This window comes from Cucurbita pepo, chromosome LG09 (genome assembly GCF_002806865.2).
Source record: "Cucurbita pepo subsp. pepo cultivar mu-cu-16 chromosome LG09, ASM280686v2, whole genome shotgun sequence".
Lineage (NCBI taxonomy): Eukaryota > Viridiplantae > Streptophyta > Magnoliopsida > Cucurbitales > Cucurbitaceae > Cucurbita > Cucurbita pepo.
The window spans coordinates 3,124,167-3,148,150 of NC_036646.1; the positions used below are offsets into that span (position 1 = coordinate 3,124,167).

General features: G+C 36.3%; 3 protein-coding genes and 6 non-coding genes across 9 annotated transcripts; 1 reads left to right on the forward strand and 8 right to left on the reverse strand.

The window, feature by feature from the left end:
• Positions 1-140: 140 nt before the first annotated feature.
• On the forward strand, positions 141-5,488 carry LOC111802684 (dr1-associated corepressor-like). The gene is made up of 6 exons (XM_023687140.1): positions 141-352; positions 3,399-3,471; positions 3,570-3,663; positions 3,888-4,001; positions 4,078-4,132; positions 4,523-5,488. Exons 1-6 carry the CDS (start codon positions 320-322, stop codon positions 5,057-5,059), a joined length of 906 nt encoding a protein of 301 aa, XP_023542908.1. The 5' UTR covers positions 141-319; the 3' UTR covers positions 5,060-5,488.
• Positions 5,489-6,517: 1,029 nt separating this feature from the next.
• On the reverse strand, positions 6,518-10,849 carry LOC111802430 (cysteine proteinase inhibitor 12-like). The gene is made up of 4 exons (XM_023686782.1): positions 10,617-10,849; positions 8,137-8,356; positions 7,348-7,493; positions 6,518-6,925 (listed from the first exon to the last, which is right to left on the reverse strand). The coding sequence occupies exons 1-4, from the start codon at positions 10,719-10,721 to the stop codon at positions 6,788-6,790; spliced, it is 609 nt and encodes a 202-aa protein (XP_023542550.1). The 5' UTR covers positions 10,722-10,849; the 3' UTR covers positions 6,518-6,787.
• Positions 10,850-12,745: 1,896 nt separating this feature from the next.
• Positions 12,746-21,518, reverse strand: LOC111801823 (cytochrome P450 714C3-like). Its single transcript, XM_023685997.1, has 7 exons — positions 21,149-21,518; positions 19,822-20,021; positions 18,677-19,324; positions 16,834-16,984; positions 15,503-15,679; positions 14,553-14,716; positions 12,746-13,274 (listed from the first exon to the last, which is right to left on the reverse strand). The coding sequence occupies exons 1-7, from the start codon at positions 21,438-21,440 to the stop codon at positions 13,167-13,169; spliced, it is 1,740 nt and encodes a 579-aa protein (XP_023541765.1). The 5' UTR covers positions 21,441-21,518; the 3' UTR covers positions 12,746-13,166.
• A 267-nt stretch (positions 21,519-21,785) lies between these two features.
• Positions 21,786-21,858, reverse strand: TRNAK-UUU. Its single transcript has one exon. It is a non-coding gene; the product is annotated as a tRNA-Lys (tRNA).
• Positions 21,859-21,974: 116 nt separating this feature from the next.
• Positions 21,975-22,046, reverse strand: TRNAK-UUU. Its single transcript has one exon. It is a non-coding gene; the product is annotated as a tRNA-Lys (tRNA).
• Positions 22,047-22,163: 117 nt separating this feature from the next.
• On the reverse strand, positions 22,164-22,235 carry TRNAK-UUU. The gene has a single exon. It is a non-coding gene; the product is annotated as a tRNA-Lys (tRNA).
• A 915-nt stretch (positions 22,236-23,150) lies between these two features.
• Positions 23,151-23,222, reverse strand: TRNAK-UUU. Its single transcript has one exon. It is a non-coding gene; the product is annotated as a tRNA-Lys (tRNA).
• Positions 23,223-23,298: 76 nt separating this feature from the next.
• On the reverse strand, positions 23,299-23,370 carry TRNAK-UUU. The gene has a single exon. It is a non-coding gene; the product is annotated as a tRNA-Lys (tRNA).
• A 76-nt stretch (positions 23,371-23,446) lies between these two features.
• On the reverse strand, positions 23,447-23,518 carry TRNAK-UUU. Its single transcript has one exon. It is a non-coding gene; the product is annotated as a tRNA-Lys (tRNA).
• Positions 23,519-23,984: the final 466 nt, after the last annotated feature.

Below are 23,984 nucleotides of genomic sequence, written 5' to 3' on the forward strand. Positions count from 1 at the left end.
ATCCCACTTGTCAGAGAGGTTGGATTTTCCATGCCAGGTCATCAAGTTATGGTATTATAGTCTTTTCGCTCAAAAAGTGAGCTACTTTTACAATTTTCAAATTTCTGGGTTCTATTTCTAATTTCTTCATCGTAGAGCCATTTATGATAAAAACCCTAATTTCTCCTGGATCTGAGATTGCTTCGATGAATTTCTGTGTTGATTGTCCATTGATCGAAATGGTAATCGAATTCTGCTGAAGTTCTGCCAATTTTCTGCTGCTGTTTCTTCGTTTTTTCATATATTTTTTGATCCATTTGAATGTCTCGAATCTGACGCCATGAGGAAGAAGCTCGATACCCGCTTTCCTGCTGTAAGTTCGATATTTTCTGTTCCTGTATTTTATTTTTCTTTCGATCAAACTGATAATACTGCTCTTTTCTCACGAATTGATTGGAAAATTTGTTTGTTTGCTAATTTCTGCTATTGCGAAGAGAACATGGCGTACAGTTTCGTCCGATGATTTGTGCATTTTTTTTCAAACTTTTTTCTTAATTTTTCCTATCATTATTATCATCTGGTCGGTTTCGTGCGATGTTTTGATGTATTCCTTATATGGCGGGAATTTTTACTGTATAAAATGCGTTTGATTACTTTGTCTGTGTTAATTAAGCTAACTCTGTAGTTTTGTTCGTCTGCAACTTGTCCTGCTCAGTTCATAGTATCAAATATTAATTACGGATCCATTACTGTATAGGCCTGGGAAATGAATTTAATCATCGTTGATATCATATATTTGGTTGATTTTGACGCATTAGAGCTTTTAAAGCTTAAATTTATGGCTTTTTTTCCCCCTCTTCCTGCTGGGGGGAAAATACATAGTGATTAAGCTTGCAAAGATACAGTGTTCTATTTTTCTTTGTTCCTGCCAACATAATGGGGCTGTTAAGAAAGAGAGAACAGATTAAAGAAGGCACATCAATTCTTAACTCTGATAGCGAGAGCAGCATTAGAAATAAATTGCATTAAGAAGCTAAAAGGGAGGCAGGGAAGTGAACAATGGACCTAGAATCCTCCCAATATGTCTAACCTGAAGAAACCCTTTTGTTCCTCTCTAACCTGACTTGCCATATCATACCACTAAGAGGAATTATATGGTAACTTAAATCACGTGCGAACTTAAGCTCTTCGCTATATCATACTCTAATCTAGTTAGAAACTCTTAGTTTACCTTACAAGGACCCCCATAGCCACAACAATCGATATTTCGTACAAAAGGGAGAATGAAAGTGAATTTCGTCGAACATAGCGTGACATAGCTACTCCAAAAGCTTAGAGAAGCCTAACTGAAATCCAACTGGCCAAAGCGCACAGGCGGAGGACATGATTGTGTCCTCGAGGTACTAAAGCACAAAGATTTACCCCAACTCTACCACCTTCTTTTTAGCTTTTTTGTTAATAACATTCAACGTTCTTCATGGCAGTGAGTAAATTGTAACATTCTTATGTCATATTGGTTTTTGTCCACATCATTTTTTTTTACTCTTAAAATCCTCTTCATTATACTCTAGCTTTGAAATCTTATATAAAATTTTAGTTGAAAAACAAGTAAACAACTACTATACAGAAGATTTGTTTTCCTATATGAAGAAAAGAACCAATTTTCTACTGCAAACCTTTAAACATTGGTTCCAAATAGATGTTCATTCCTTAAATTCTGAATTTTTTAGGAGAAAGTTAGAGGTTGACGAGAAATTGGGAAGATCATTAAGTTGTCAGTGGTGCTCCTACGCTCTATCCATTTCTTCTGTAATTAAAATACTTGATCCGTAACAATTGGAGTAGATTTCTTTTTTTTCTTTTTTTCTTTTTTTTTTTTGGGCTTTGATAGGGTCTGAGGAATTGATTCCCTGCCTCCCTCTTTTTGTACTATTCTGACCCGTATAAATTAGAGTTGGTTCATGTAATAGCCCAAGCCCACCGCTAGCAGATATTGTCCTCTTTGGGCTTTCCCTTTCGGGCTTCCCCTCAAGGTTTTTAAAACGTGTCTACTAGGGAGAGGTCGTTCTCCTCCCCAACCGATGTGGGATATTACAATCCACCCCCGTTCAGGGCCTAGCGTCCTTGCTCACTCGTTCCTTTCTCCAATCGATGTGGGACCCCCCACCAAATCCACCTTCCTTCGGGGCCCAGCGTCCTTGCTGGCACACCGCCTTGTGTCTACCCCCCTCGGGGAACAGCCTCCTCGTTGGCACATCGCCCGATGTCTGGCTCTTATACCATTTGTAACGGCCCAAGCCCACCGCTAGTAGATATTGTCCTCTTTGGGCTTTCCCTTTCGGGCTTCCCCTCAAGGTTTTTAAAACGCGTCTGCTATGAAAAGGTATCCACACCCTTATAAAGGGTGTTTCATTCTCCTCTCCAACCGATGTGGGATATCTATTTACTTTTTACTTTGGACTCTTAGGTCTCTGGGAGATGTCTGTCAGTCCAGGCCGTTTGGTGAAAATCCTTAAAACTTATGCTCTGACATGATCTTGCGTACTGAAGCCTTGAGTATCTAAGATGGCCTATTTTTATTCCTTTTGTTTACACAGATAGTAAAGAATTTTCAAACTTCTAGAATTTGGATGTGGGGTTCATGGTTTCCTTACTTGAAAATGTTGCATCAGCATCTCGACATACATGTTTTGGGCTTGTGATTTTTTAGGAAGCCTTTTTGTTTTCTTTTATTTTGCTCAATGAAAGCTTAGTTCTTGGGGAAAGAGAAAGAAAGAGGGAAAGAAAGAGAAAAGGAAAAGGAAAATTTTCAGCATAGAATCTACACGGGACATTATATTCAGTTCCAGTTCCAAGGGGTGTTCTTCGACAATCTCTATTTTATTACAATCTAGGGTCCTGTCATTAAATGGTATTCAAATGATTTCTTGGAAACGTCTGAAGCATTATAGCACAATACGCTATGAATTGATGTTAAAATAATTGAATGAATTAATAGCTGGTTCCCTGACTGATGTGCCGACATCATCATAGATAGCTGGATGTTATATGCTTGACAGTTGCAATTATTCTATGCTTGCTGTTGCTCGATATAGATTTTCATGCTTGTCCTTGAGTTTTTAAGATGATTGGTGATACCAGATATCCATTTGTCTTGCTATTGCTTCTCGGGGTGGTGGTTGTTGGGGATCATGGGAGCCCCCCTTCTAAACATAATTTGGCATATTATGGCCTGGCGTTTACTTGATGATTTGACTTGCTGTACATTTTTTATTGGTGGAATTTTAACATATAAGAAATTTTCAGTTCAACTGCGTGGAAGGATAATTGTTTCAGTGAACTTTAAAATCTCGATCGAATCCTAAATCTTGATTGGATTTTTAGTTCATTGTTATCTGATGAACGATATAATTTTGCAGGCTCGGATAAAAAAGATAATGCAAGCAGATGAGGATGTTGGAAAGATAGCACTGGCAGTACCTGTTTTAGTTTGTAAGCAAACATTAATGATGGTTCAGTAGTATTCAATATCATAAGGTGTTCCATTTAAGACATTTATGATAGCTAATGTTTCTTCACATTTAATCCAGCTAAAGCATTGGAGCTATTCTTGCAAGACCTCTGTGATCGAACTTATGAGATAACTCTACAAAGAGGAGCAAAGACAATGAACTCGTTCCACCTGTAAGAGTGTATTTCAATCGATTTGTTTTACGAAGTTTCGTGAATCCCATACATTCAAACTCGGAAAATTTACAGTTTTTACCTTTTGCTTCTAACTGGTTAATTCCTTTTGTTATCATCTCATACATACCCTCTTCCCCATTCCTCATTTGTCTCCCCAGATCTGATTGCTTTGTTTTTCGACGTCGGTTTGTCTTACTGTCATTTTTGAACTTTTATTACAGAAAGCACTGTGTACAAAGCTATAGCGTCTTCGATTTTCTGAGGGATATTGTTAGTCGGGTTCCGGATTATGGTCATGGTCATTCTGATGGTGCTGTTGATGATAGAAAGAGGAGGTATGATATAGTTATTTTCTTACTCAGATATTTGTTATGATCAGTAGATAACTTAACGTGCTTAATGTCTGATCAGGAAGCCCCTTGGTGATGAGGGCAATGATATTGATGAGTTGAAGAAGATCAGGATGGTAATTATTCTTTCATCCTAACTAATCAAATATCTGTTAAATTTGCATTTTTTTTAACCGAGAAAATCTCCGAGAATTATTTTATTGGTTAACTTATAAATTTGGTCGAAGAAAGGTTAGAATTTAGTTTCTATTGTTTTAAAAGTTAGAATTTTATCCTTTTGGCTTGATAAAACCTTAAATGATCTTTATGGTTCGATAAAATACTTCCTCCGTCGGGACAAATTTTTTAGGATTTTCATTCGGCCATGGGACTAATTCTAACATTTTAAACTATAGGGACTAAACTTATAATTTGAACTATTTTAATAAGAGACTGATAGACCGAGCTTTCATGAAATGCATAATGAAATCATTGAACCCAATAAATCATTTGCTTTCCTCCTACAGCATGACATGAGCCATGGCAGCACTGGTAGAGGAAGAGGAAGAGGACGAGGAAGGGGTCGAGGACGACCAGCTCGAACAGCCGAAAGAGACAACATCCCACCTAATCCCGAAGCCGATGCTTGCACATCTATAGAAAACAGGAACAAGAGCCCCAATCCAGATGTGCAGATGGAGCATCATGTCGAGCCAAGCAAAACAACATCAAAAGAAGTCGGTGAAGAAGCCAATCAAGCTATTCAAAACTTCGATCTTAATGCCGATGTCGTCAATACCAACGAAGACTCCAACAAGACTGTAGCAGTAACAGCAGCAGCAGCAGCAGCAGCCATAATACCAGAAGTGCCTGTCGAACCAACCAGGCCTACCACCACCGAATCCGAGGCTAAAGCTGCTGCTCCTGCTGCTGCTGCTGCTGATGATGAATTCCCCGCCTGGCCTCTCTCGGACGTCGACAAAATGGCAATCGACCCTCTCCAATATGCACATCTCAGCACAAGAGTAGACGAGGAAGAGGAAGATTATGATGAAGAGGAGTAACCTCCATTGAAGCAAGCAAGCAAGCAAGCAAAAACACTACAGAGGGAAGAAGGTCAGTTTTAAGAAGGCAAAGAAAGAAATTAAAGAAGAATCAGAGAATTGGAGTTTGAATATGTGTAGTTTAGTAGTTCTTTCTATCTGAAATCCTTTCTCTGATTTATTCCTTTTTTTTTTTCTTCTTACTTCTTAATGTTCTAAGTATATTGGTTTCTCAATCTAACATTAGGTCTGTAGCTGTTGAAATGTAATAGCTTGTTCATTATGTAATCCATAACGTTAACAGTAGGTTCTACTTTTTTTTTTCTTTTTCCTTCTTCTTTGCTCTTTTTCTTGGAAGCTGATAGGTGCATGTCGTGTGAAACCCTAATTAAATTACTCGAGATTATTAGTTGTCGTTGCCCAAGTAAACAGGTTCGTGATTTTATTGCATTAGACAATTTGCTGAACCTCATTTCTTATGTATATGAAGAAGTCATGTGAATTAAATTACTCGAGATTATTAGTTGTCAATGCCCAAGTAACCAGGTTCGTGATTTTATTGCACCAGACAATTCGTTGGACCTCCTTTTTTATGTATCCGAAGATGTCATGTGTACTCAGTTGTCATTTGAACCTCCTTTCTTATGTATCCGAAGATGTTATGTGTACTCAGTTGTCATTGCCCAAGTAAACAGGTTCATGATTTTATTGCATTAGACAATTCGCTGGACCTCCTTTCTTATGTATCCAAAGATGTCATGTGAATTAAATTACTCGAGATTATTAGTTGTCATTGTCCAAGTAAATAGGTTCGTGATTTTAGTGCACCAGACGATTCGTTGGTCAATTTTATTACAATTAATTATATTGAAGAAAAAAGATCAAACAAATCGTCTTTTCCATATGAAAACTATATCGAAAAAATTATTGAGTGAATCAATTACGAGAATATTGAAATTGACATCGAAACAATCTTACTACTGCTTTTCGAGCTTCTCCATAATAAATTTTAAAAGAAAATAAGATTGATTTCCTGTTATCCTCACAAAATCAAATTCTTTCTCCAAAATTGATAGAAATTTTCAAGTTGCTTTAAAAAAAAAGATGCTTTAAAAAGAAAAAAGTTAATTGTTTCCCCCAAACCTTAAAACAAATAATTTTTAGCCCACAAAACAAATATTTAAACTAAAAAAAAACAATATTTTAAAAAATATTTCTACCAAATACAAATTTACTGGCTTTTCTAAAAGCATGCAGTTAAAATCCTAGACTATGCTTAAATCTGCATACCATAACTCGATCTCTGGAAAGTTCAATACGACTTTGACCTTCACTGTAATAACGTGGAAATCTGCCAAACAGTTCGGGCCAAATCCTGCTATGTGTCCTTTGGACCCTTTGCTTAGAAGTGGATTCGAAACTCTCTAAAACTTCTGAAACCTATTTGAAACTGGAAGGACCTATTAAGTCGCCTTTTGAGGTTTCCTTATAAAGTTGATACATATTAAACTGGAAGGACCCATCATACATAATACATACATAATACATACAAATCCAAGACTCACGATACACGAACCCGAATTCCTGTAACCCGTTCACTTGAACAATCCAAGCACGAATTAACCAAACCAGAACAAAAGTAAATCACAGATCCACAAGTTCTCAAGACATAGGTGTAAAATTCAAGTAAGAAGACGAGTTCAAGTTTCGATAGCGATTGTTTCTTTTTATTGCGCATTCGGAGCTTGTCTAAGATTGATCTTGCACCATCTGATTCAGAAGGAAGTTACCTTCATTGTTCTTGTGAACTTCCACTTTGAACTTCTCTTCTTTACTCCCTCTCTTCAGCTTTAGGAGCAAATCGAACTTTGCAGCCTCTTCGATCACCTGTTTTCGTAGCATCGTGAAGTCTCCATTAGCATAGAAACAAATTTAATCCGATTTGTGGTTTATAATGTTGCATCTTCAACTAAAGAAAATTTTCATAAAGTGCACAAATGGATATGAATGAACGTCTAGGAGTTCACGAAATCGATATTTTCTAATCCTCTAACCAACAAACCACCTACCTTTTTTTCATGTTATGCTAACCAAAATGATATCATCATCAAAGCTTAAAAACAAATGGGTGAAAACGCAGCGAATCGTTAAAAAGTGAGTCATATGAAAATTCAGCCTTGATGCCTTTAGAGATGAATGTACCTTCATGGTCAGTCATTCACGTCTAAAATATAAAATCAAGATGATAAAGTTCCAATTCCACAATCAAAAGAAGGATATAATACATGAAAGAATCATAATGCACTTACCTCTGCCTTTGCATGTATGATTTCCAGCAATTCATAGGGGAGTAGGGAATTAGATCTCTGCTGGATGGTCCGAACAGCATGCTGTGCTGCATCCTGAACGTGAGGATCGTGTGGTGGCACTTCTCGCCATCCCTGGGGATGATCACCTGATTTCTAACCAGGGTCAATAGCATGGAAAAGATAACAGTGATATTATCTGTCAAATCAGTGCAAGGATTTCTTGCTTTTATGCTTTATAAGAATACTATACAAACATACAAGAATGCTAAACGTACAAATGCTAATGTATGGCTCATGCTTTGTATCAGAGCTACTAACGTTTTTTTAGTACAAAAATATGTAGGATGAACGATACAAACCTTTGACCTTTTGGGTCGATGGTACATGTTTTATGCCAGATGAGCTGTAACAGTCCAAGCCCACCGCTAGCATATATTGTCCTTTTTGGGCTTTCCCGCTCATGTTAGCTAATAGAGCTACTATCATTACCGCAAAATCACACGGAGCAAATTAAATAGTGATTGATGCAGGTTTGTTCACATGAAGAAATCATATGCAAGAATTACAACCCTTCGTAAACTAGAAAAGATACAAAATCACAACTTCAGATTTTATCAACCTGCAAGAAGAAGTCATGAATGACTTCAACCAAAAACCACCTCCTATGCAAGAAAAATATTGAGTCCACAACTTCCGCACATTGCGTTTGACATCGGTTGTATATTCGAAGTTATATATATTTAAATTATAATTAAAACAACACTGCACGAGTTAAAGAATGTCGGTCACCTTTCTTAGCGCCAAGATCAGAATGAGTAATTGAAGGGACATCGCCTGCATGCTTGAAATCTTGAAGTTCTTTAAAATTCATCCATGACTTCACCCAGACCTTGGCTTCATAGAGCTTCTTTTTACCAGCATCAACGACCTCAAGAGTAAGGTGGTGCATTGTACCAGCTACCACCTGCTCCTGCGCCTTCACCACTCTCACAAGCTCAAGAAGTGCATTCTGCAAAGGAATATGAAGATAATTATATTATAAAGTAGTTTAAGGTGTCATTACAGTTCCATGAAATGAGGACATGGGAACAACAGGACCTTTCAATATTAAACAACAGCAATAACATGCTTCTTAGTTAGTTTTGGAAAAATAAATAAATAACTGAAATAAAGTGTCTACCTAAATACTTCAATGAAATCATTATACAAATACTTGACATAATTTCCCCGTGAGAAAGGAAGAAACATAGTTGTAACAGCCCAAGTCCACCACTAGCAAATACTGTCCTCTTTGGGCTTTCCCTCAAGGTTTTAAAATGCGTCTACTAGGGAGAGGTTTCCACTCCCTTATAAGGAATGTTTCGTTCCCCTCTCCAACCGATGTGGGATCTCACAATCCACCTCCCTTGAGGGCCCAGTATCCTCACTGGCACACTATCTGATGTCCACCCCCCTTGGGACCCAACATCCTCACTGGCACACCAGCTGATGTCTACCCTGCTTCGGTGCTCAACATCCTCACTAGCACACCGTCCGATGCCTGGCTCTAATACCATTCGCAACAGCCCAAGCCCACCGCTAGTAGATATTGTCATAGCCAAGGTTTTAAAATGCGTCCACTAAGGAGAGATTTCCACGCCCTTATAAAAAATGTTTTGTTCTCCTCTCCAACCGATGAGGGATCTCACACATAGTACTTCTAACGAAGACATCTACATGTGTGATCAAGACTAAGATTAATACAATAACTGTACCTACATTCATTCACACCCCATAAGATTTAATTAGGAATTGATTATCCATTTTTTTTCCTGGTCAGATCAATAAGGTCATGAAAAACATTTAGATTTTTTTATCTCTTTTTTTACTACATATAATGGATTTGCCTGGACCGATACATGATTTTCTTGTAGTCTTGTTGGGATCAGGTCTTATTTTAGGAAGTATGGGAGTACTATTATTTAATAACTCCATTTATTCTGCTTTTTCGTTGGGACTGGTTCTTGTTTCTATATCCTTATTCTATATTTTAGCAAACGCCCAGTTTGTAGCTGCCGCGCAACTCCTTATTTACGTGGGAGCTATAAATGTTTTAATCATATTTGCTGTGATGTTCATGAAGGGTTCAGAATATTCCAAAGATTTGAATCTTTGGACCGTTGGGAATGGAGTTACTTTTCTGGTTTGTACAAGTATTTTTGTTTCACTAATGACTACTATTGTAGATACGTCATGGTATGGGATTATTTGGACTACAAGATCAAACCAGATTCTAGAGCCAGATTTAATAAGTAATAGTCAACAAATTGGAATTCATTNATCAGTCCACTGATTATAATCAAAACGGAAGGACCATTAGCTGACATCAAAACGGAAGGACCATTAGCTGACATAGTTAAAGCTCGGCATCAGACCACATTACCAGTCATCATCTAATGGCAAGATTTTTCTTAAGTTGAATATCGCTCCTAATTAGTTGCAGCCATAAATTTGTTCAGCTTTCCAAACTTTTAATCATGAATTCAAATTTTATGGCCAAGCTACAGAGAAATTAATTACCCACATCCATTGCGCAAGCCTACAACCCATAGGCAATCCAGTACCTAGAAGAAATAAGAATATTACCACAATCAATAGATTCAATTCAATTAAACAAACGGAAGAAAGATAGAATCACGTAGTTCCGGTTTGCCACATCGTGATACTAATCGCCGACTCCGACAGAAACCGATCGCATCAAAATGCAAGCAACATCAATACAAAATCCGCCANATTTAGTTAAGATATACCAAATTCCACCAAGTATACAAATGGGACCTAACCATACATGCCCCCCAACTATATCTTCCAAATCGTCCACACTAACAATCCATCCTTCTCCCCCAAAAGGAGATTTTAGTAAATAACCAAATATAACACTTGGGCTAAGGGTCAAGTTGGTAATTTTTCTTACATCTCCCCCCCCCGGAGCCCAGGTATCATATACGCCCCCAAAATAAAGAGCTTTGAATACTAGAAGAAAAGCACCTATACCTAACAAAATTAAGTGAATACCNCATCGCGAAGTAAACGCTGCCTAATACAGAGAAATCCATAGCACAACACAACTATAACAAGATCAGGAACCAACGACACAGACATCAACGAGAACCAACGAAGCGCGAGATGAACAAAAAAGAAAAAAGAAAAAAAACGGAACAATAAAATACCACTCCAACCGAGTACGAAACAAATTCATTTCGACAGACAGATAGAGAGAATCTCTTTACCTCTTTCTTGTTGTGTTCGTCGACGGCGAAACGAGCAATTTCATCCACATCAGCGGAGTTGGAAGCTCCTTGAGAATCGTGCACGCCTCCAAGAGTGGACGCCATGAGCAGCAGATCGTCTTGTTCTGAACAAAATTGAGCAAATGCGAATCCTGCAAGAACGATCGAAGAGAACAATAACAGCGTTGAATCGAAGAATCCTTTCTTGATCACAGAGAAGAACAGATCACTATCGCTTCATTTGTTCTTTCGATTTTTGTGAAAATTGGCGCCACGATTGTCAGAATCTGGATACGTGCCAATGAAGCGAACTGTAAGTGCTCCACAAAACGGTGCGTTTCGTTTAAGCACTTAATTTTCGGGGAAAGAATTCAATTCCCTTTGATAACTTTACCCAACATTTTAATTTTTCCTTTTCGAATTCCAAATAATTAAAATGGTAATTTTTTTTTTTTTTTTTTTTATTGCAAGTGATATTTTATTTTAATTAAAATACTATTTTCATTTTGGTCCATTAGATTTTATTTTATACTTTAAAGTTTAAAATGCGTAGTCACTAAATTTTATTAAAATTTAAAATTAATTTCTACTATTTAATTTGAAGTTAGTATTTTTATTAAAATTAATTAGATAATAATAACATTTTCAAATAAAAAACAAAATATACACATATTTTCAAACTTTTCAAACTTTACATATTATATGTATAAGCTAATAATATAAAAAGTTAAAATTTTATTATAAAATAAAAAGACTAAAGGTAAACATTTGAAATTATAGAAAATAAAATAAAATGATATTTTAACGAAATTACAATTTTTGAGGTTATATTACAATTTACTTTAAACTTTGAACTTAAAACGGTAAGTTATAAAAATCATTGACCAATAGATTAGAGGTTCGAAAGACAATACAAGACCCAACTCAACAAGATTCATTCTCCTTTACAGTTCTATCGTAAGGATCAAGCAACACGACTTGGAAAACCTTTTTTGATGAGCAGCTCTACAGGTGTACGAGAAAGACTATATAAAGACTATGGGAAGGAGTTCACTCTCATTAATCTTTCGTTGAGTCTTTCCTTGAGAATTCAATCTGTTGAATTAAGAAGTCCAATTCAACCCGTTGAATGAAGAAGTCTTTATGGCTCAGCTAGCGAACCAAAAGTAAAGCATGTCAACACGCCCCCTACCTATGTAGTCGACTTCCCGATAGTTCCTTTTTCTACTTCTTCCAAGTGCAGCCCCAAGTGCGAATGTTAGCGGATATAACATTGACCAATAGATTAGAGGTTCAAATTCCTCCGACAACAAAGCGTGGGCAAAAGAAGAATTTCCTTGCCTTATCGTGAACCGATTGCAAAACCTTTTTATCTTCTACCATTTTGGGAATACAAATTTTTGGGGAAATACAAAAATCCATTTTTGTTACCCGATCTGCCCCATTCCTCGAAAGACGTTTTTATGGAATCCCTCAATCCACCAAAATTTTGAGAGGATTCCGACGAACGAATAATCATAGAGTTATCCAATCTGCTCCATTACTTGAAAGACGTTTCTATGGGATCCCCTCTATCTACCAAAATTTGACGGAGGGTTCCAGTGAACGAATAATCATCGAGTCCTCTTTTCTGGACAACAGATACAAAATAGACCCGCAAAGTGACCAGTACCCCGCCACAAACAGCCAGCCAATATTGGCTGCATCGCCTATCTATTTACGAGTCCTATAGAAGGACGATACAAGCTATATAAAAGTCAAAATGATAACACAATAAAATGCAGCACAAAAAGAGAACCTATTTTCAGTCATGAAAGCAAAGAGGAGAGAGTTTAAGAAAAAATGCAATTCAAACCCCTCTTAAAATCCCCTCCCCTCCTGGTGTGATCCATTTACACCACCTGCTAGGATCGGAGAAGGTCAAACTCTGGGCGTGCTGCCAGAGTCTATTTAGGAAACCAAACTTGCATTGAGGGGACGTACAAGAAACCCGACCCGACTCTTTCAAACTACTAAAAGGGCATCCAATCTAAAATAATGGAAACCTAGCTAAAGCCAGCAAAATATTGCAGTAACATTCCTCCTCAACAGTGATGTCAAAGAATGAATGGAACTGTTACAGAAGAACAAGAACATAAACGAAGTTTTTCTTTCTTCAAGTCCAGTATTGTTTAGTACACATTACACTACATGAGAAACTCTCCCTTTATGGATAGAGAAAAAAAAAAGAAGAAACATGAACACTACTCTAGACACTTGGACACAGTTGAGAATTCTAAAGATGGAGAAGTATAAGGCCCCGTAGAATAATAGAACTCGAGTGCTTCAAAAACGGGTGATAAAACAGCGAAAAAGCAGCACTCGAGCTATTATGACCAAAGGGAGGGAAAAAGCATGCGTCTCAACCTCCCATTCGACAGCCGATGGGTCCGGGGAAAAAGATGCAGAACTTCCCCATAAAAACTACTTGCAGATAAAGTATAGTAAATTGACCTGAATTACATACATCCATCCTTCCTACGGATGTGTGAGCTTTGTGCTACTTGTTCTTCAGATGTTCCTCTTTATGAAGACTATCTTCGAATTCGGAAGGGTCTGAGATGCAGAGGGGTTTGTTGACAGCTTCGAGCCATTCTTAGATTCTGACTGAAGTTTTATCTACAAATGTGTAATGAAAATATAAGAATAATCAATGAATTCATTCAATGACTGCTAGAAATGGCATTTTATCATATTAGTCAAGAGCCGAGGCATCATCAACTACATTGAAGGCCACAGTATAAAATAAAAACAATTCAATTTCATGTTTCCCCTTCCATTTTTCCTGACCTTCCAGAAAAAAACACTATTTTTTAACCAAAAAAAAAAAAAAAAGAAACGAACCAAATTCATTAGAAAAACGGAGATGAGGTATCCCCAACCCGCCAAGTGGATTAGAAAAAGGTTCATAATTGGAAACGATACGAAAAAGACTAACTAAAAAAAATTGTTGTAGAGAGTGCACCAAGGAGAAGAAAAGGCCTGATTTAGTCCAAAAAAAGTAATATTGAATCACCACTGACCCTTAAAAAAGCTTAAAGTGTTAGATTAAGGTGAATTCGATCATCAAACGAATTCTAAAACGTACTAGAAGAGAGTACGGATTCATGAATTTACCAAACAAAAGACAACTACAGGCAGAAGAATACACTTACTGGAACAAAATCAATCTATTTTTCCTTAATTCTTAAGAACCAAAGAGTGCATAGCATGTGTATTAGTATATTAGCGTGTTTGGAATAAGTTGTGAAGAAAATGTTTCTTTTATAACAAAATCGATTTCTCTATAAGTGCCATTAGAAAAGTTAATAATACTTTGAAGTGGCTAACCGTGAATCAGTAAAATATGTAATAAAAAATAAAAACAAAGTTATAATTAATATAATCATAGTGGAACCAAACAAGTTCGTTATTTAAAAATCTTTAGAAAAATTTAAGATACAATAACATTTTTTGTTGAAAGTGTTTTTTTTTTAAAAAGTGTTTCAACTGAAACATTCCAAACAAACCCCATGTTGAGCAAGACAATTGCCTCATTACTGTTTACTATAATAGTTCATTTATGTATTTTCAGCATGCAGGAATAAGTTGGATAACTGGGTGCAAATGCTGGTGCAGCCTACAGGCATGGAAAGTCAGAATGTTTCATGAGCAAATTTAATATTTCGCGATGTCATGTTTTAACTCACTATATGCTAGCAGACAGAGTGATGAAAAGCACTATCAATGAGGTCAAGTCACCAACATTATCTAGAAATATAAGGAAATGCATCTCTAAGAACTAGTGGTTGAGCTGATTATAATTATCACCAATCAAGATGACCTTGTTAGTTCTGGAAATATGGTGCACATAGAACCTATAAAGACGTATGCGTATAGAAAAACTAACCAACCAACCTCGTAGTTTGCAAGCAAAGAGGCAAATAACGTTGCCACTCCCTGTATAATAAATTTCTGACCAACGCAGGCACGTGCACCAAAGCCAAAGGGAAGAAATTCAATTTTGCCAGTTGGATCATTCAAAACAAATGAACTCTCACCTTGATCCTCAGCATTTTCACCTGCAGCACGAGATTTCAATTGTGACAAAAAGAAATAGCACATCAACACGTAGTCTAGACCATTTCAGGCATGCACCAGATAACTTCATCAAAATTCGAAATTGCACTGTTCTGTATGCTTCTTTCTTAAGAGAGAACATTATACGGTTAAACATGAAGAAAAATAATGCATCCGGATGGACAAAGTACCCAATCCCAAGAGAACTTGTTGGCCAAAATTCAAGAAAAAAATAAAAAATTAGAACTGTGTTCCCAAAAAACAATAAACAAAAAGATGAAGACAAAAACTTCATATTACAACCTCTACTGTTGAGTGAAAAGGTCGGGAAAAAGGGAGAGAATAGGAAATAACTGACCCTCATCGTAGTTCATGTAGGGGCCCAAAAAATGAGGCTGGTCCCCTGTCAGTCATGAGTCCTATTACTAAAAAAAAAAAAAAAAAAAAAAAAAAAAAAAANCAATTCTCACGAAACTGAAAAGACGGAGAATATATCCGTACCACCTCAAAGTTGAATTTTTAATATATCTGTAATGGAGGAATAGTAATACATAGAATATCATAAGACCTCTTTCAAGTGAAAAGACGAGTTTCACACTTTGAAGAGGACCAGAGGAAGGAGCTAAGCAAAACCGAACACTGAATTATTAAGTAGATTATGCTAGGATAAGCATTTAAGACGAGTTTCACACTTTGAAGAGGACCAGAGGAAGGAGCTAAGCAAAACCAAACACTGAATTATTAAGTAGATTATGCTAGGATAAGCCTTTAAGCATGAAGTAACATACCAGCAAGTGATGTTCGCTGAGTTGTATCAGTCCCATTACAAGCCTTCGATAAAAAACGGTATGGATTGAACTCATTGACATTGCTTCCCCAACTTGTATTATCCATCTGTACCAATTTCACAGGTACAACAACTAGTGTTCCGGCTGGTATAGTTATACCAGTCTTCAGGACCAAATCTGGATACAGCAGAAAAAGACGGGTGGTGACTAAACATGCAGTGAAAAGCAATGAAGGACCAACTCTGGATGTAGCAGAAAAAGACAGAGGTGGTGACTAAACATGCAGTGAAAAGCAATGAAGATCAGGAGTAAACAACAATACTTGGTAGATATATACCAACAAAGTCGAAAACATTCCCAGGGTTTAATAGTATGGTACAAGAGCTTAAACTTTATGGATCATGAAGCTGAAATGCATCCACAACACAATCATATAATTAACCATCACAATTTCCAAGCATTTAACTATTTAATAAGTACTTTATTGCAAGTGCTGGATCTTTTAAGCCATATGTGCTAAGTTCTCGACAATTTACAGTCGTGGTGAGAAAATAGACAACTGCCATAACAATTTCGACTATTCCAAAGTCGTTCGCTACATTTAAAGTTGGGCAGTTTACTTCGATGAAAAGAAAGATGTGAAAAGGAGAAGTAGATTTAAGATGCAAGCATATGTATGCAGGAGATAAAGGCTATGCAATCCTGACAATTTTACAAAAAAGCAACTGAAACCATAATATTAACAAAAAATAAAATAAAATAAGAACTCATATAATGTGAATATTATAAGTAGGCGGCAGCTAGAATTGAGTATAAATTAGGTCCACCATCCCTATATTTCCCAAGCATATGATTATTTATAAATTTCTTAGTAGGTTTTATCGAGAAATTCATTACTAAAAATGAAACAATTTGTACATATATTTGCAACTCAATATCTCAAAGGTAAACCTAATATGATAGTTGATTAAGCGCCATAACATCTAGGAAGAAAAGGTTAGAAAGAACCAGCCATATGTTTTGTGGTTCTGAAAGATGGTAGAATACCAAGCAGTATAAAAACATTAATAGAATTTTAAGCATCTAGTCGTGAGAGGATGCCGCAGACATAAAAAGATAAAACGCACAGAGATAGCTTAGACTGAGGTAGATGTTGATTTTGATCAAGGCATCGAGATGAAAATCAATTCCTTGGCACCTCATCCTAGTTGTTCAATCAAAAGATAAAAAAAGGACCAATGTGCTTCTACTTCAAATAAAGCAGCTGCAGATGTTCCAACCATACTCAATCTCTAGGAAGCTATAATAAAACTATAAAAGAAGTGAGATACCTTGTTTAAGTGAACATCTCTGTAACAGAGGGCCAGCTGGCAGAAGACGGGCAGATTCATATATTGTTGCCAACAGAAGTGGCATGTTATCAACATTTTTCTGGTTATCTTTCACTGAGCCCTTTCGTGCTGAGTTTAATTCTGAGTTAATCTGTATGAAGATGAATTATTACAGCCCTTTAGAAGAATATCCAAATCAGAGGCAGGTTTTTTCTTCTTCTTTTTTTTTTTTTTTTTTTTTTTTTCTTCACAATATGAATAAAAATTGGTCACAGCGACAACAACTATGAAGGCTCCAAATGAAAATTGATCGCAATGGATGATTAGGCTTCACCGATTGAATCAGGGTTTTGGTTCTAATCAAATTTTCTAGAATAAAAAGGCTCTGATATCATGTTGCAAGTATAAACTATCTTGCTCACAATTCTTATTTTCAAAGATATACATGTTCCTTTTATAATACAAGAAGACTCAAAAAATATTCCTAGATACCATGTAAAGTAAAATCTAGCTAAATCCCTAAATACTAGGTAATAATACATATAAGTAAATCCCTAGAATCAATCCCTAAATATTAGGTAATATTTTCCTTATTTAAAGGAATTACACAAATATCTCTTAAATCAAGGTCATTGTTTCAACAACCATTAATGCAGAAAAAAGGTTCATAGTTCAATTGATAGAACAATTTCACAATATCAAGCAGTATTTATGGGGCAAGAAAAATTATTGATTCTAAATTTACATGAAGTGGTAGGTAAATGGAAGAATATGAAGAAAGATGCTGTATTCAAGCTAATTTAGAAAATACTTATAATGTAGTGGATCGAGATCTTTTAGATGCATATCTTGAAAGATAACAATTAGGTATTATGTGGAGAAAATGGAACTGCGGATTCCTAGTTTCCTCCAACTTCTCTACCATTCTTAATGGTAAACTAGGATCGAGATATCACTAGCACAATAAACTTTAGGAAAGGCAGCCATTTGTTTTGATGTATTCTTAATCTACTCAATTGTATTTATCCTGAAGTGTTTCAATTGAGGATGGCTCCATTATTTGTTTTGGAAGGAACCTTTTAAGCCTCATCTCCACCATCGCTATAATCTTTGAGGATTCAAACCTCCCAACATCATGGTTTGTAGCCACATGCTCTAATCCTTTGAGCTATAGGCCCCATCCCATTGCCATGGGTGGTTTGACTCCATTTATTTTCACTTCAGCATAACTTTATCTGGTATGGAAGTGGAAAATTTGGCTCCATACTTTCCATCATCAAGAGTTTTGTGGTTTGTGGTAACCTCAAATCACAAGAAAGACAGTTTCTGCTCTTGAATATTCTAACGTGTTTTCATATAATTTTCACTCATCTTACTTCTTCCACCAAACCTTTCTTGCCTGGAATGTGGAAAGATCAACACCGAAGAAGGTTATATTCTTCTTCGGTCAGTTTGGTAGCACTTAAGACAATGAACACCATAGACTTTATCCCTAAGTCTTCTCCTTAGGGCTACATTCTTTATAAGCAAGTGTGTGGGAAGTTTGGTCATTTTGTAGATGTTTAGGCTTGTTGATAGGTACAAAGGGTTGATTTGGGTGCTGAAGAGTTTTATAAGAAGAAATTTTGGAGTGAGACTCACGTCAATGTTTCCTCCCTTCAAGTTTTTCTTATTCAAAATGTTTCTCAGTTTTAATTCTTAACTATTGAAGCCTTTGCTAGTAATTTCTGTGGCTCTCGCTAGTTGCCTTTCATATAGCTCAGCGTTGTAGTCTTTCATCCTTAATAAAAATGGTTACTAGGTTTTTACTAAAAGAGAAAGACAAAAACAAAAGACAATTTACCTTTTCCTGTATTTCAGGATTTGATGAAAGCCTTTCCAAAATGGAAGCAATCAAACTTGCGGTAGTCAGGCATCCATGAAACATCACACCCATAATATTTCCATATGGTTCTTCATTAGGATTAGCATGATCATTCAGACCATAAAAGAAACCATTATTACGCATCTCAGCAGCAGGACAGGATGGTATATCAAATGCAACCTCCACACCAGTGCTTTTGATTTCATTATGAAGGTTTTGACTATGACAGTGAGAGAAGGGCTTGCAACTTTTTCTATATTGCTGAACAATATCTTGTGTTAGGCATTTCAACTTCACACACAACCGCTGGTACCGCCAGAATCCTTGTTTCCAGAAAGGAGTAACTTTGTAAGAGGCCCAAAAACTGGCATCTTTTGCAATCATCATCAGAAGTTCCTCATAGATGGTTGCCTTAGACCAGCCCAAAAAGGCATCACCAAAAAGTGTGCACCCCAACAATGTAAAAGCTAAATGTTGAGAAACCTTATTACAATCTATGCTTTCTTCGATCATAAGATCTTGTACCCTCCCCACAGAACAATCCACAGCCTTTGCAGGAACAACATTATCTCTCCGAAATGATATTTGATTTAACTTTTCTGCTAACAACTGTCTTCTGTTTTGCACCTGTACTCAAGACAAAGAATAAGATACTCAAACACGCAGTAAGAGTCCAAGACAATTCTAGTCGGTAACATTGCCACGTGAACATTACTTGATAAAGAAAACATGAAGAAAGTTCATTCCACCTTAATATGTTCAAGGCTCCCTGAACTATCACATGGCTACCTACAGCAGCTCCTCTTGACAGAATATGAAACTAGGACTCAATTATACAGAAAGAAAAAAAAACTCAAAGACCATATTACTACAGGAGTCCTGTTGATGGGTTTGTAATTCATACTTCGAACACAGAGAAAAAAGTAAAGTAAAGCAGAAAATTTTTACTCAGCTTAAACGAATAAGTGACTCAGTCTTTACAAATGTTTTGTACTAATCAAATGATTGAATGATAGCAACCACCTTTTTCTGCTCCCACAAAAATCTCAGTTATATACCATCACATTTATGGCCTTGCAAGAAACTTGATAAAATACAAGAGGGAAAAATACAAGATTTCCTACCTTCTCAAAAGAGGATGCAAAGAGACTTGAACGCCCAAATGCAAATCTGAATACCCTTCCTGTCAAAGGCAATTTATCCTCGGCCTTTAGCAGAATTTCTTTGATAAGAGCTGGCTCCTTTACAGACACTAAAAGCTGCATGGGACCCAACCATAGCTTGACGATTGGTCCATATTGTTTATGAGAGTCATATAACAGATCTGCAGGACAGAAGATTTACGTAATTGCTACGGAAAATATGTGTAGATACCACACCCTTTTGGTATATCAGATTTATGAGGGGGCAAGTAGAAAAGCAAAAGTTTAATAACTAATATAAGCAATTAGAAACAGGTTACAATCTTCACTCCTCGTAGGATTCATCTGGTGGACACACTTGTAAATCAACCCTTACTAAGTTTGTACCAGCAGAATGGCAATCACTCAAAATCTTTGATTGAAGCAGTTTGGAAAGGAAAGTATCCGTTGAAAGTGAATCTGATCCTTTGGGTTCTGTCAAGAGGGCTAAATTATCAATGATTTGATGAATCCAAACTAGAAAGCCATCACTCTACAACCGAATTGGTATTGTCTTTAATGTCCAAGAGTGAAGTGACTGATCTTACTTCCTTAATTGTCATTACATTTGGTAAATTCTGAACTCGGTAGTTACTTCAGAAATTCGATTACAACAATGGATAACCTGTCGTAGTTTATTCTCCCTCTTTTGCTGGCTCCGTTCGAAAGCGATTAGAAGGCTTTTTGGTTTAATTCGGAGCGAACTAGCTACTAAGGATTTTTGTTATTACTCTCCAATACTTCAGAAATTCAATTACAACGATATTACTCCATGGATAACCTATCGTAGTTTATTCTCCCTCTTTTGCTGACTCCGTTCAAAAGCAATTAGAAGGTTTTTTTGGTTTAATTCGGAGCGAACTAGCTCCTAAGGATTTTTGTTATTACTCCCCGTATCTACCATATCCTCTCATTAAGACGCGCTATTTTTGTTGTTCTATGAAAGCATTTGTAAATTTCATCTCATCAACTGAATTTCATTTCTTATTATTATTATTTTTTTTTTAAAAAAAACGAACAATAAACAACGTAATTCACATCCTTACTACCAATTTCTTTGAATTCGAACACATGAGTCTTTGATTGCCAATCAGCATCAAAGTACATCTCAAATAGGAATCAGGCTCAATTTTACTAAATCCTATTAAAATTATAGCAGCCTAAAAAAATCAATTAAAACTCAACTTCCTCCACCCTCCTCAATAAAATTCACATCCTCCAGAACCAAACCAAGCAAAAACGCACAAATCACATCCAATCAACAACTCACCAGTGAGATTCCGGCGCGAAATCACCTCGGAGTGGCCGTAGAAAGACGGACAAGGAGGTCCAGGGAGTAGCTTCGCCTTGGACCACAATCTGAAGAGCGCAACAACCTTGTTGATCAGGACCGCAGTGATGGCGATGACAGAGAACCAGAGGAAAGCATTGACTTCGCGAGTGACGAAATCCCTAAGAATCCGGGAATTCTGGTCGGAGTTACAGTTCCGGTAAGACTCCAATCGGAGAAGAATTCCGATGACGTTGACAGGAGTAGTAGTGCCGTCGCATTTCGAGCTCATTTTCTCATCGGTGGAAACGAAATGAGAGGAAAGAGAAGCGAACGAAGCTGAGAGAAACTTCAGAGCTATCTATTTTGACTTTTTATTATTGCACCGACGCCGTCGTCTCGATTATGGCGATATTTTAGGATTCGTTTAGATCGCGCCACGTGGATCATAAGGTTCCAAATATCCTCTGTGGGCGAATGTATGGTGGGTTTTTGAGGATTCGTTTAGATCGCGCCACGTGGATGATAAGATTCCAAATAATAGATTATAATAATAATATAAAAAAAACTAGGGCTTTCTATATGATCAACAACAGATAGTATGGATGTTCTTATTAATGTAAAATTTGAAACTTTACGCCATCTGTGGGGATTGAACCCACGACCACGTGGTTAAAAAGCCACGCACTCTACCACTGAGCTAAGATGGCTTGTTTATTAAATTAAAATTTTACTGTTCTCAGGTTTGACTAACTAGGTTGATAGTTGAATTGTATCACATATTCAACACTTTGGCGTTAAGAGAAAAACAAAACTCTAGTTACAACGCCATCTGTGGGGATCGAACCCACGACCACGTGGTTAAAAGCCACGCGCTCTACCACTGAGCTAAGATGGCTTGTTTGTTAAATTAAAATTTTAGTGTTCTCGAGTTTGACTAACTAGATTGATAGTTGAATTGTATCACATATTCAACACTTTTAACGGTAAGAGAAAAACAAAACTATCCCTAGAACACCATCTTAGGGGATCAAACCCACGACCACATGGTTAAAAGCCACACACTCTACCACTGAGCTAAAATGGCTTGTTCAATACATGGAGATTTAATGTTATCGAGTTTGACTAACTAGATTGTGAGTTGAATTGTATCACTGGGTCGAGAGTATATTTTTTGTTTCAATCGAGTCATGTTCGAGTTGGACTAGCTAAATTGATAATTGAATTATAGCGTACATTTTTTGTTTCAATCGAATTGTGCTCGGGATTGAGTAACTAGATTGATGATTGAATTATAGAACATTCGACGATTAACATAAAATGCGAAACATTATTCATTCGCTTAAAAAAAATAAAACTATCAAATATGCTGTATGTGGGGATTGAACCCACAACCACATAGTTAAAGTTGGATCCGTATGTAAATAGAATTTCAATAATAAAATTATTTAAGTCGGCTTAATTTTAGAACTAAAAAAAACTTAGAACATGCAATAAATTAATATAATAATCTTGAAATTAAATAGGAAAGAGTTATAAAATATAATACACAAGTTTTATAGAAATTCGTTCAAACTCGACCTACTCCACTCTTCAAGCGCCTTTTGGAAATTTGAATAAAAAACTTTTTGACTATTTTCTCGAATCATAGCTCATCTACGATTCTTTTTACGAGTTCAAGAGGAAACTCAATCTTTTATATGACTTAAGATCAAATCGTTATAAGTAGATTTACAAGTTCACCACTCGTAACTATTTTTTCACATTACAATAAAAATATTTATAAAGAAAACAGATAAAGGAAAGAATTATAAAAATTGGGTTTAAAAAAAAATACAACAAGAATAATAATTTGGTAAATCAAAATTTTACTATCCTTGAGTTTGACTAACTACATTGATAAAAAGTCACACGCCCTAAGCTAAAACTATATATATATATATATATATATTTTGTTAAATCAAGATTTTACTATTCTCAACAAACAAGACAATAAAAAAGTCGCCGTCTGTGGGGATCGAACCCACGACCACGTGGTTAAAAGCCACGCGCTCTACCACTGAGCTAAGACGGCTTTTTTGTTAAATATAAAGAAACATTTTATATGAATAATATTATTCGCATAAAATAAAAGCAAAATAATTTATAAACGCCGTCTGTGGGGATCGAACCCACGACCACGTGGTTAAAAGCCACGCGCTCTACCACTGAGCTAAGACGGCTTTTTTGTTAAATATAAAGAAACATTTTATATGAATAATATTATTCGCATAAAATAAAAGCAAAATAATTTATAAACGCCGTCTGTGGGGATCGAACCCACGACCACGTGGTTAAAAGCCACGCGCTCTACCACTGAGCTAAGACGGCTTATTAATTGAAAGGATTTAATTAACTATAAATAGTATGTATCATTATTCTACAATCTATATATTGTATAAATTAGTAAAAGAAACGAGAAAATATCTTTATATATCTATTTTTAAGTTAATTATAACTCGATGGGACACAGCTCTTCGAATTTCCGTTTTGACGTTCTTTTTTTTCCTCATTTCGACATGATCAAAGAACATATGACTGATTAGGTACCATTTGAAGTCGGGACCTTCTTTATTTCTATGTTTTTCAGTTTTTTAGTCGGGAATCAATCTCCCTACTAACTTCCCGTGTCCATTTAGAGAAATTTAAATAAAACAGGCGGTTTTTCGAACCCGACTCTTTCAAATAATGTATATGCAAAAATTAAAATTTTAAGCAAATTTTGTACTTCGGTCAAATAGTTAAAATTTAAATGTTACGAGGGCGACTGTTCACAGTTACACATCAAATCAGCTCC